General features: G+C 41.4%; 1 protein-coding gene across 1 annotated transcript in view; it reads right to left on the bottom strand.

Annotated features, from left to right (window-relative positions):
• LOC115437475 (disks large homolog 1-like) overlaps nucleotides 1-893 on the bottom strand; it is a 22,995-nt gene extending 22,102 nt beyond the window's left edge. The window contains exon 1 of the mRNA XM_030160668.1: nucleotides 106-893. Coding sequence (XP_030016528.1) covers nucleotides 106-124 — 19 coding nt within the window. The 5' untranslated portion in view covers nucleotides 125-893. The remainder of the gene's footprint in view (nucleotides 1-105) is intronic.
• Nucleotides 894-14,431: the final 13,538 nt, after the last annotated feature.

Genomic DNA, 14,431 nt, shown 5'->3' with positions numbered 1-14,431 from the left:
TTAAAGTCTGGTGTGTCTTTTACCGGAGGCTCCGGTCGGAGTTTGTCCCAGCCGCAGCCGCTAGCCGCGCTAGCATGTCGGTTAACTGAGGGGAAAGCCGCTTACCTTTCTTTCTGACTGGCATGGTTGGGTCTGGCTCGGCTTGGAACGGAGCTACTTCTCCTCTGGCCGCATACACCCCCCTCACAGGACGGGTTCGGGTGGGTATTCCTCCAGTTAAAGCCCGCTGTCACGGCTCCAAGTCGGAGAAAATCCGTCCACGACGACACCAAGTTCCCCTCCGACAAAACAAACTCCGAGTCCGGGTGAAACTGACACGAACAGCCCCGAGTCTCCCGAGATAAACTACTGAACGGACACACGGACCGGTCCCGGGTCAAACTACACCCGCACGGGCCACCGCGGAGCTCCAGCTGCCACCGAGCGTCCGAGCCGCGCTTCCGCGCCGCAGAGGCTCCGTGCCCCGGCGTGCAGCGCGCGGGGTGACCGCTGACCGCCGCGGAGACCCGGGCTGGAAAAGTGGAGAGGCGGCTCCGAGCGACTGGGACGCGGAAGACACGGCCCGCACCGCCCGGCCCCGGAGCTCCAGCGGATACTCCTAAAAAATAAAAAAACTTCCAAGTCCAGCCTGGTGGCACCCGAAGCCGTGCCAACTTATCCCGGCACTGGTCCGCACACTTGCCCCCCTCGGAGTGTTCTCCCCCCGCAGACACACGGGCTGCGTTGTGCGTTCGTGTCAAACTTCTGTCCGTGGAAATCCCTCCTCTCTTTCTCTGCTTCTTCCTCTTTTTTCACTCCTTCTCCTCCTCCTTCTCCTCCTCCTCCTCCTCAGGTCCACAAATTCCAAACTTTCCTGCAAAATGGCGTCTCACACACAGAGCTGGAAATGTTGGACCATGTGATTTCCAAAAGCCGACCCCCCCCAACCTGACGCCCAATCAGCTCACCTACAAGACGAGGAGGAGGAGGAGGAGCAGGAGGAGCAGGCTGGGGAGACGTTTCAGTGAGATAAAGGAAAGGTGAAAGTTTGAGGAAGTGAAAGGAAGAAAAAAAAGGAGGAGGAGAAGCTGCAGGATGAAGAAGTTCAGGAGAAGAGGAGGAGAAGGAGAAGAAGAGGAGGAACAAAGGGAGGAAGAAGAAGGAGAAAGAAGCAGGAGCAGGGTGGGGAGACGTTTCAATGAGATGAAAAGAAGGTGAAAGGAGGAAAAGCGAGGAGGAGAAGGAGAGGAGGAACAAAAGGAGGAAGAGGAGGTGAAAGGAGGAAGAACAAGGAGGAGGAGAAGGAGAAGAAGAGGAGGAACAAAAGGAGGAAGAGGAGGTGAAAGGAGGAAGAACAAGGAGGAGGAGAAGGAGAAGAAGAGGAGGAACAAAAGGAGGAAGAGGAGGTGAAAGGAGGAAGAACAAGGAGGACGAGAGGCTGCAAGATGAAGAACTTCAGGAGAAGAGGAGGAAAGAGATAAAAATGTTATAGACTCGTATGTTATAGACATGTATGTTATAGACTCGTATGTATGTTATAGACATGTATGTTATAGACATGTATGTTATAGACTCGTATGTATGTTATAGACATGTATGTTATAGACATGTATGTTATAGACTCGTATGTATGTTATAGACTAGTATATTACAGACTTATATGTTATTGACTCGTATGTAGGACTGGGTATCATGGCCAATTTCCATAATCGATTCGATTTCGATTCATAAAGTTCTGAATCGATTAATCACGATTCGATTCGATTCAATATTGATTCGATTCAGTATTAATTGACTGATTCAGATTAATTTAGTGATACCAAAGTACAATTTTGAGTTGTAACCTGATTATTTGAGTACCGCAGTCATGTAACACGTCAATACTGGTGTCAGTATTGATATTAGAAAGGAAGTAAATATGACATTTCAGCAGTAAGTATCTGAATCTGCTCTGGAATAATGAACAGGACAGAAACACTGCCATGTTTGTACAGTGGCTCAGAACAGACTTCTTCGTCATCTTTATTCTGTTTTATGGCTGGAGGCTTCTACTCACTGGGGGGGGGGGCATAGCGGTTGGACATTGTCACTTTACTACAGGGTGTCCCATAAGTGTCCATACATAGGAGACATAATACATTCCATACATATATGGTTCTAACATGTATTTCTTTATATTTCCTCTTTATAGTTCTTCAGCAGTGGAGGACACACATTGAAATGTGTTCCCGACAAAATGGCAGTCATATAGAGCATATTATATAAATAAAAATGGTTTATGTCAAGAAACGTTTATTTTTCCTATGTATGGAGACATATGGGACACCCTGTATTCCTCTAACTCCATACTCAGCCATAGGTGATTGTATGGATCCAAGTTATTATTCCAAGAATGACCGGGTTCCGCGACTTGCCGGGCGGCCACTTCCTTCACACTGCGGGTTCAAGTTTGAGGCCGGGTGGAGGGGGAGGAGGGGTTTTTCTCACCCTTCCTCCATGTCTTTTCCGCGCCAGAGCCGTCATGAGTGAGACCAAGTCTCCCCCAGGGGTTCACAGACGGAGCCGCCTGTGGTTCCACGTACTCCCGGTCCTGCTCTGAAAAATTGATCTCTTCCACTATTAATCGATTACGCAAAATTAAAATGAGATCGATCTAAGATCGCTTAAATCAATTTTTTTTTACCCAGCCCTACTCGTATGTATGTTATAGACTCGTATGTTATAGACTCGTATGTATGTTATAGACTCGTATATTACAGACTCATATGTTATAGACTCGTATGTATGTTATAGACTTGTATATTACAGACTCGTAGGTTATAGACTCATATGTATGTTATAGACTCATATGTATGTTACAGACTCATGTTATAGACTCGTATATATGTTATAGACTAATATGTATTTTATAGACTCATATGTATGTTATAGACTCGTATGTATGTTATAGACTCTTTTGTATGTTATAGACTCATGTATTATAGACTCATATGTATGTTATAGACTCATATGTATGTTATAGACTTGTATGTTATAGACTTGTAGTATGTTATAGACTCGTATGTATGTTATAGACTCGTATATTACAGACTCGTAGGTTATAGACTCATATGTATGTTATGGACTCATATGTATGTTACAGACTCATGTTATAGACTCGTATGTATGTTATAGACTCGTATGTATGTTATAGACTCATATGTATGTTATAGACTTTTATGTATGTTAATAGACTTGTATGCATGTTATAGACTCGTATGTATGTTATAGACTCATATATATGTCATAGACTCATATGTTATAGACTCGTATGTATGTTATAGACTCATATATATATCATAGACTCGTATGTTATAGACTCGTATGTGTGTTATAGACTCATATATATGTTATAGACTCGTATGTTATAGACTCGTATGTATGTTATAGACTCGTATATATGTCATAGACTCGTATGTTATAGACTCGTATGTGTGTTATAGACTCATATATATGTTATAGACTCGTATGTTATAGACTCGTATGTATGTTATAGACTCGTATATATGTTATAGACTCGTATGTTATAAACTTGTATGTATGTTATAGACTTTTATGAATGTTAATAGACTTGTATGCATGTTATAGACTCGTATGTATGTTATAGACTCATATATATGTCATAGACTCATATGTTATAGACTCGTATGTATGTTATAGACTCATATATATATCATAGACTCGTATGTTATAGACTCGTATGTGTGTTATAGACTCATATATATGTTATAGACTCGTATGTTATAGACTCGTATGTATGTTATAGACTCGTATATATGTTATAGACTCGTATGTTATAAACTTGTATGTATGTTATAGACTCGTATGTATGGTATGGACTCGTATGTTATAGACTCATATGGTATAGACTTGTATGTTATAGACTTGTATGTATGTTATAGACTTGAATGTATGTTATAGACTCGTATGTATGTTATAGACTCGTATGTATGTTATAGACTTGTATGTATGTTATAGACTCGTATATATGTTATAGACTCGTATGTATGTTATAGACTCATATGTATGTTATAGACTCGTATGTTATAGACTCATATGTATGTTATAGACTCGTATGTATGTTATAGACTCGTATGTATGTTATAGACTTGTATGTATGTTATAGACTCGTATGTTATAGACTCGTATGTATGTTATGGACTCGTATGTTATAGACTTGTATGTTATAGACTCGTATGTGTGTTATGGACTCGTATGTATGTTATGGACTCGTATGTATGTTATAGACTCGTATGTATGTTATAGACTCGTATGTATGTTATAGACTCGTATGTATGTTATGGATTCATATGTATGTTATGGACTCGTATGTATGTTATAGACTCATATGTTATAGACTCGTATGTATGTTATGGACTCGTATGTATGTTATGGACTTGTATGTTATAGACTCGTATGTTATAGACTTGTATGTATGTTATGGACTCGTATGTATGTTATGGACTCATGTATGTTATAGACTTGTATGTATGTTATGGACTCGTATGTATGTTATGGACTCATGTATGTTATAGACTTGTATGTATGTTATAGACTCGTATGTATGTTATGGACTCATGTATGTTATAGACTCGTATGTATGTTATGGACTCGTATGTATGTTATGGGCTCATGTATGTTATAGACTTGTATGTATGTTATGGACTCGTATGTATGTTATGGACTCATGTATGTTATAGACTTGTATGTATGTTATAGACTCGTATGTATGTTATGGACTCATGTATGTTATAGACTCGTATGTATGTTATGGACTCGTATGTATGTTATGGGCTCATGTATGTTATAGACTCGTATGTTATAGACTCGTATGTATGTTATGGACTCGTATGTTATAGACTCGTATGTTATAGACTCGTATGTGTGTTATGGACTCGTATGTATGTTATGGACTCGTATGTATGTTATAGACTCGTATGTATGTTATAGACTCGTATGTATGTTATGGATTCATATGTATGTTATGGACTCGTATGTATGTTATAGACTCATATGTTATAGACTCGTATGTATGTTATGGACTCGTATGTATGTTATGGACTCGTATGTTATAGACTTGTATGTATGTTATGGACTCGTATGTATGTTATGGACTCATGTATGTTATAGACTTGTATGTATGTTATGGACTCGTATGTATGTTATGGACTCATGTATATTATAGACTTGTATGTATGTTATAGACTCGTATGTATGTTATGGACTCATGTATGTTATAGACTCGTATGTATGTTATGGACTCGTATGTATGTTATGGGCTCATGTATGTTATAGACTTGTATGTATGTTATGGACTCGTATGTATGTTATGGACTCATGTATGTTATAGACTTGTATGTATGTTATAGACTCGTATGTATGTTATGGACTCATGTATGTTATAGACTCGTATGTATGTTATGGACTCGTATGTATGTTATGGGCTCATGTATGTTATAGACTTGTATGTATGTTATAGACTCGTATGTATGTTATGGACTCGTATGTATGTTATGGACTCATGTATGTTATAGACTCGTATGTATGTTATGGACTCGTATGTATGTTATGGACTCGTATGTATGTTATGGACTCATGTATGTTATAGACTCGTATGTATGTTATGGACTCGTATGTATGTTATGGACTCATGTATGTTATAGACTTGTATGTATGTTATAGACTCGTATGTATGTTATGGACTCATGTATGTTATGGACTCGTATGTATGTTATGGACTCGTATGTATGTTATGGACTCGTGTGTATGTTATAGACTCGTATGTATGTTATGGACTCATGTATGTTATAGACTCGTATGTATGTTATGGACTCGTATGTATGTTATGGACTCGTATGTATGTTATGGACTCGTATACGTGCAGCAGACATTTGGTCACAGGTGAAGGGCTGACCTCCGTCCAGTCAAACATTAAATCTTTTGGACTTCCTAAATTTAACCTCTTGATAATCTTTTACAGTGTGCAGCTCATTCATCTCATTTAGGATCACGAGGAATGTTTTCTTCCAATTGAAAAAGGTTCTTGGCAGTTGTGTCACACTCAAAATGAGGCATGATGGGAAATCTGATAATACACTCACTACATACTCTTCATTATGTGGACCGTTTACACCTGGGGGGGGGGGGGCATGGACTGGGTTATGTCCAGGGTCACATGAAGGACGTTGAACCTGGACCTTTAACACCTGAACATCCATGAAGTTGTGATGTAACAGCTGTGGGTGTTTAAGGGTTAATGTGACCAATGTGTGTGTGTGTGTAGTTTCAGTTGTGTTTCAGCCACAGACAGAAGCAGAACCTGGACACTGTTTGGGTGGAACATGTTCATCCTTAGAACCTTCTGTTGTAGTCCTGACCTTAGGGGTGTGGGTCTAAACACACATTTGTACTGGGTTTGGGTCAGACGTGGCCTGTACTGGTTTGTGATGCCTCGTCTAGTGTTTGTGTATCATTCCTATGTTCAGTCACATGACGTCAGAATCATGTTAAACCCTGATGTGATTGGTTCATCTGATCCCAGTCTGTCTGGACATGTGACGTTCAGTCATGATGATGGTGTTTTCTTTGGCCTGTTGTGTTTACACAGACTCTAACAGTTAAGTCATAGACATCAAGTTTCCTCCATGTCTTCATCCTCGTCTTCTTCTTCTTCATTGTCTTCTTCATCTTATTTGTCTTCTTTGTTGTTTTCTTGGTTGTTGTCTTCTTCTTCATCTTCTTCATCATCATCTTATTCATCTTTGTTGTCTTCTTCATCATTGTTTCTTAGTCTTCTTCTTCATCTTCACTGTTGTTGTCGTCTTCATCTTCATCTTCTTCGTCCTCTTCGTTGTTGTCCTCTTCATCATTTTCATCGTCCTCTTCATTGTCTTCGTTGTCTTCCTCATCTTCTTCATCTTCATCTTCTTCGTCTTCTTCTTCTTCATCTTCTTCATTGTCTTGGTCTTCTTCTTCCTCCTGTGGTGGTTTGTTGGTGTTGTCGTGAGCTTCCATTCCATCCAGACGGCTGCATTAGTGTCGGAGCTGCAGACGGTACATGTGTGTTTTTGTGGGTCTAAGCCTCATATTTGTGTGTGTGCGTGCGTGCGTGTATGTGTGCACATGTGTGTGCGTGTGTGTGTGTGTGTGTGTGCGTGCATGTGTGTGTATGCGTGCATGTGTGTGTGCGTGCGTGTGCGTGTGTGTGTGTGTGTTGCGACATGTGTTAAAGGCTCCGGCTGCCAAAGTCCAGATTTACGCCAAGATTAATTATGAGCATGTTGTCCAGATCGGGATGAAAACTGACATGACATGTGCAGTAATCACATTACAGAGTCAGACAGCAGTACTGGGATCAGTTCACACAGCGCAGGTTAGCGTGCAGATGGACGGCAAATCCACGGGCAACGGCAGCCGACGGCACCAACAGGAAAAAAGAGGAACTGACAAAACGGGAGGAAATAGAAGAAAGAGAAACAGATCAACAATGGATGGATGGATAAATGGATGGATGGTTTAGCTGCTACTTTTTTACCAAATGTGTAACTTCAGTGTCAGTGTATTCTCCTCAGTTTGTTTTTTGAATATTTTGGTCATAAATCAGTGTGATTTAATAAATTCATCACTTTTGTTTAAATCATACTTGTCTTCCTGTGAGTACACTGACAAATGGGTTCAGCCAATCAGAGCAGAGTGAGGACTGTGGACAGTCAGACACAGCTGAATGTGTCCATTCATGGACACGGTGGACACAGGCTGCGCTGTTGTTGACTGTTGGACACAATGGTCCGTCAGTGTGTGTGGGCGGAGTCACTCCTCTGTGTACACATGTGTGTTTGTGTTGTTAACCCAGCGTGGCCTCGGTCAGCTGACCCACTGTCACTGCGCTCATTCAGCCACACACAGCTGTGCTGTCCATCATCCAGTCCACACCAATCAGATCAGCAGACACTGGGGAGGAACCGGACCAGCACACGGCCCAGTTCTGTCACCAGCACCAACACTGGAGCCACACCCACACAACTGGACCCACACCCACAACACTGGACCCACACCCACACAACTGGACCCACACAACTGAACCCACACCCACACCACTGGACCCACACCCACACAACTGGACCCACACCCACAACACTGGACCCACACCCACACAACTGGACCCACACAACTGAACCCACACCCACACCACTGGACCCACACCCACACAACTGGACCCACACCCACACAACTGGACCCACACCCACAACACTGGACCCACACCCACACAACTGGACCCACACCCACACAACTGGACCCACACCCACACCACTGGACCCACACCCACACAACTGGACCCACACAACTGAACCCACACCCACACCACTGGACCCACACCCACACAACTGGACCCACACCCACACAACTGGACCCACACCCACAACACTGGACCCACACCCACACAACTGGACCCACACCCACACCACTGGACCCACACCCACACAACTGGACCCACACAACTGAACCCACATCCACACCACTGGACCCACACCCACACAACTGGACCCACACCCACACAACTGGACCCACACCCACAACACTGGACCCACACCCACACCCACACCCACACAACCATCCATTCATTCATATTTACAGAAGATGAGATCACATGACATGATTCATTTTTAAAGGTTCATATTATTTAAAGTTCTTTCGTTCGTCTTCAGCTCAAACCTGACAGAACTTTAGCGGCTCAACAGGACAGACACAAAACCACCTGGATCTCCTGGACATTGGATCCTGTCTCCTCTGAAACCTGCAGCTGTTCAGAGACACATCTGTGGACACACTGAAGTTAGTGAATCTAATTAGTTCAAGTATTTCTTGTGATAGAATCCAGACTGATGAGAATGAACCCGTGGTTGAAATAATGCACTTGTGTTGTTTAATGTCTTTGCATTTCTCTCTACTTTAAGACAAAAGTAACAAACTTTGCCCAGTTTATGATGGGATTCTGATTTTTCTGTAAACACTGGGGTTTGTCTCTGAAGTGATGTTCTAAATTCAACATTAAACACTTCACAGGTACTTCTGAGATGATAAAAAAACAAAACAAAACACTAACTTGTGTGTTTGTTTCTGATGTAAAACTGGAGGTTTTTAAATGAATGTGCAGAACAATTACACCAGAAGATGGCAGCAAAATGACAACGACAGCAAACTGTGGACTGTAGGTGTGTTGAGCAGAGGTCGGTCTGTGGTGGATTTAGGAAAGTGACAGATGCTGAAACGCAAAAACGTCATTTTTATCAGCAAAGAAACTGAACAGTTCCAGGTGGGAGACGGTGGGAAGTCCTCATCAAGGTTCTAATAGTTTTAGATTTTTCATTATAGTTTAGTTTTATTTAGTTTTGATTTTTTTTTTCTCTAATTCAGTTACTTTTAATTTGTTTTTAGAGCAGGTTTGCAAGTTTTTATTAGTTTTCACTTTTTTCTAAATGCTTAGTTTTAGTATTAATTGTAGTTTTGTCATATCTTTTCTCTTCTTCTCTGTCATATTCAAATAAATCCCAGACAGGACTCTGCTGCTTTCTCCCAACTTTAGTCTCCATGTTTCCAGGTAGAGTGGGGACCAGAAGACGACAGGAAACCACAAGTGAACACAAGCGACAGACCGTCAAGTGTCGTATGGTGCAGCTAGCTAAAATTGCTAGAGCGAAATAAATCGCTTTCACATCAATTCGACATTGACAAAGACAAAAACGAAGGGAATTTTATCCATAATTTTTATCTGTTTTAGTTAGTTTTGTAAGCACACAATACAAATTCAGTTTGTTATCATTTTTTTCTTTTAATTATAGTTTTTATTTATTTCAGTTAACGAAAATGTTTTTACAATTCTAGTTTTCGTCATTTTGTTAGTTTCCATTAACGCTAATAACCTTGGCCCTCATGTGTATAAGATGACAATTAAGGAAACATCAGCAGCAACAACCACAGGTAAGAAAAAAGAAAGGTATTAACATTATTAATATTATTTAGTGATTATTACCGCAGGAAACTATAAATATATGTACCCTTTATATAAGTCAGGTGAGGGGTTTAAACTACAAACCAAATTCAATGTAAAATGTAAATGAAAACAGAATGAAATGATTTGCAATATTTGAGAACAAAGAAAATGTCTTAATTTGATGACAGTAACGTTTCCAAAAAGTTGGGATGACATATATTATGGGCTGCCCTCACTGTCACTGCAGCCAAGATGGCAGCCACCTCATACTTTATCACGGCAACAACAGATGAGTTATTTTCTAGATACAGTTCTGATGCCGAGGTCAGTGGGTCAGACGCATGCAGCCGGTCCAAAAACCCTTAGTCTGTGGATGGTGTTTACATTATGGTTAAAGAAAGACTGCAACATAACTGTCCATGACTTTCCTGATCACTATTCTGTTTATATCTGTAAATTATATTCTCTTTCATCTATATACGTGTATTTGTTTTTATTAGTTGGTTTTCCTATTTTCAGATCCAGGTTGGGTTGGTATGGGGGTCACCATTGGTTCTGGGAGGGGGTTATACTTTGTGTGTCACAAAATCTTATATCATAAAATGTGAATTTCTTTCTTTTTTTTGTATTGTATTTCTGAGATACACAATGAAAATAAATAAGAAATTGATATTAAAAAAAAAAAAAAAAGTTGGGACAGGGGAAATAAAAAAGCTGAAACTGGAAACAGAACCAAAAAGGAGGCAGATTTTATATGAGTGGTCTGCAGTTTATTAGAAATGATCTGCGTCAGACGTTAAATGAGCTGAATAGGGGTGTAACGGTACAGAAACATTTCAGTTCCATACATTTTCAGTACAGTGAAGGAGACCAGTGAAGGGGGGGGGGGGCTCCATGACTACTGAAAACCGAAAGTGAAACTTAAGGCTCCCCCAGAGTTGGGCGCACTGTCCGTGGACGTTTGAGGTTTCATAGTGGAACCAGTTTCCTACTTTGACATCATCCCAGGACACATTGTGTGACACTGAGTCCGTGTATGTGGAGTCTGTGCAGTCGTAAACATTGAGCTTTGCACAGACGTGTCCTTCTCAAGTATGTGAGTCAAGTACGCCCGACTCTGTGGGGGGCCTTCAACACCAAGGTTATTATCGTTAACGAAAACTAATGAAATTACGAAAACTAGAATTAAAAAAATATTTTCGTTAACTGAAATAAATAAAAGCTGTAATTAAAAAGAAAAAAACATAACTAACTGAAACTGTGTGTTTACAAAACTAACTAAAACGGATAAAAATTATGAATAAAATTCCCTATGTTTTTGTCTTTGTCAATGTTGGATTGATACGAAAGCGATTTATTTTGCTCTAGCAATTTTATCTAGCGGCACCATACAATACTTGACGGTCCGTCACTTGCGTTCACTTGTGGTTTCCAGTCGTCTTCTGGTCCCCACTCTACCTGGAAACATGGAGACTAAAGTTGGGAGAAAGCAGCAGAGTCCTGTCTGGGATTTATTTGAATACGACGGACAAAAAGAGAAAAGATATTTAAAAAAAAGTATAACTAAACTAAAACTAAGCATTTAGAAAGAAAATGAAAACTAATTTAAACTAACTGAATTAGAGAAAAAAAAGCCAAAACTAAATAAAACTAAACTATAATGAAAAATCCAAACCTATTATCACCTTGCTGAGAACAACTAAGTCTCTGAACTGTGGAACCATTTCAGAACAATATCCATCTAGAACTGTGTCCGAAATATACAAAAGATCAAAGCAGGAAGTACAAATAAGAAACGGAGATAAATTTAAATAATTAAACCTTGAATTATCGATTTGGAAGAGGACACTAACTGCAGTCATCAGCATGTTTTGGAATGTGTGGAGTTAAATGATGTTGTCCCTTACAACCACTAGGGGGTACTAACGCAGCGTTTCCACTATGTGGTACCGGCTTGACTTGGCTTGGCCTTTTTGCGTTTCCATTATGAAAAAGGACCTGGAATCTGGTACCCAGTATTAGTTTTTTGGTATCACCTCCACCGAGGTTCCAGGACTGGGGACCAGATACTAAAAGGTGACACTGTGTAAACACTGCAGACCACTGATTGGTCAGACAGTCGTCTCTGTGACCCACCGCTTTACTAAAAACAGATGCAGAAGTTTACAGTAAATCTGTCGGTAGGTTAATCCACATGATGACAGCCTGTAAAACTACACCATGGTTTGTCCAGGAGATTCAGTCTTTGGTGGATGATGTAAAAATTCACCATAAGTTTAACGGACGACACGCAACAAGCGAGTTTATCAGCAACTCTGAGCAGACGACACGGAAGTAACGCACCGCATCGCTATGACGACCAGGTACTGTAAAGTGGGTAGTATCCTGTAATGGAAACGGTCTGGAATAGGACCTGGTACCAGAGTGGAGTCGAACCAGTTCCACGTAGTGGAAACACAGCATAAGTAACATAAGGTCGATCTGGTCCAACAGAAGACACTGGATGAGCTTTAGGTTCTAGGAGTTCTGCAGTAGAACGATGAGGGCACCTTCTCATTGACAGTATTTATCAGATTGTGTTAAATTTCATCATTTTTCGTCATTTTTCGTCTTGTTTGTGGAACCTTTGAACCATGTCTCCAGTGGATACATCTGTTTCATTCAGAAACAGAAGGTCTGAAAGGCCAACCCCACCCAAAGTCCAACTCTGCACACATCAGAGCTTCTACTGCAGGGCTGTCAAACTCATGTTAGTTCAGTTCCACATTCAGCTACATTTGATCTGCAGTGGGCCAAACCAGTAAAATAATAACAGAATAATATAGAAATTATCTCAACTCCAAATTTTTCTCTATGTTTTAGAGTGACAAAAGTAAATTTACAGTATGAAAAGGTTTACATCTACAAACTACCCTTTCAAAAGATGTGAATAACATGAACAAACTGAACAAATAAGTGTCATTTGTACAATATTATGTCTGAACTAGAAGGATTATTAATATCTTCGGTGTAATTTTTGCATTTCAAAAATTCATCCCACAGGCCAGATTTGGTCCCTTTGGTGGGCCAGATTTGGTCCCCGGGCCACATGTTTGACACCTGTGTTCTACTGGGCCTGAGATCTGATTAACAGAGGAAACACCTACAGATGGACCACATCATGTGTCATGTGACTTTTCCACATTCACTATCTGCTGGACTCACTTCCACTTGGCTTCGTTACTTCCTGAAAGCACCAACCACCGTACCATCCTGTTTCTAGTCCCACCTCTGCACAGATTCCAAGTGGGAAGAATTTCAGTCCCTCTAAATCACAGGCCTCAAACATGCGGCCGTGGGCCAAAACTGCCCCGCCAAAGGGGTCCGATCCAGCCCCTGGGATGAATTTGTGAAATGCAAAAATTACACTAAAGATATTAATGATCAATGGAGTCAAAATCCTTTTAGTTCAGGTTCCACATACAGACACATATGATCTAAAGAGGGTCAGACCAGAATCATAATAACCTATAAATAAAGGGTCCAGAGGATGGCTCCATCAGTTCTTAATAATGACTCCCATCCTTCAGGGGGTGAATTTCAGCTCCTTTCCTCTGGATGGAGGTTTTTAGTCCCAAGTGCAGGACACAGCATTATTTATAAAAACAGTTTTGTTCCTGTCGCCGTCACTGAGCTCAAGAAGAAATAGTGACATTACACTTTATTTACTTATTTTAGTTATTTATTCTATTTCTTTGCTCTATTTATTATTATTGTGACTTCTAATTTTTACATTTTATGTTCTTATCCTGGTTTTTATCCCAGAGGCTGTTTTTATCTTCTCCATCCATCCATTCTCTTCCGCTTATCCGGGGCCGGGTCGCGGGGGTAACAGTCTAAGCAGGGATGCCCAGACTTCCCTCTCCCCAGACACCTCCTCCAGCTCTTCCGGGGGGATCCCGAGGCGTTCCCAGGCCAGCCGAGAGACATAGTCTCTCCAACGTGTCCTGGGTCTTCCCCGAGGTCTCCTCCCGGTGGGACATGCCCGGAACACCTCCCCAGGGAGGCGTCCAGGAGGCATCCGAAACAGATGCCCGAGCCACCTCAGCTGGCCCCTCTCGACGCGGAGGAGCAGCGGCTCTACTCCGAGCTCCTCCCTGGTGACTGAGCTCCTCACCCTATCCCTAAGGGTGCGCCCAGCCACCCGACGGAGGAAACTCATTTCGACCGCTTGTATCCGGGATCTTGTCCTTTCGGTCATGACCCAAAGCTCATGACCATAGGTGAGGGTAGGAACGTAGATTGACCGGTAAATCGAGAGCTTCGCCTCTCGGCTCAGCTCCTTCTTTACCACAACCGACCGGTACAGCGACTGCATCACTGCAGACGCTGCACCAATCCGTCTGTCAATCTCACGCTCCATCCTTCCCTCACTCGTGAACA

Source organism: Sphaeramia orbicularis, chromosome 17 (genome assembly GCF_902148855.1).
Source record: "Sphaeramia orbicularis chromosome 17, fSphaOr1.1, whole genome shotgun sequence".
Lineage (NCBI taxonomy): Eukaryota > Metazoa > Chordata > Actinopteri > Kurtiformes > Apogonidae > Sphaeramia > Sphaeramia orbicularis.
This window is presented reverse-complemented; position numbering and strand designations above follow the sequence as displayed.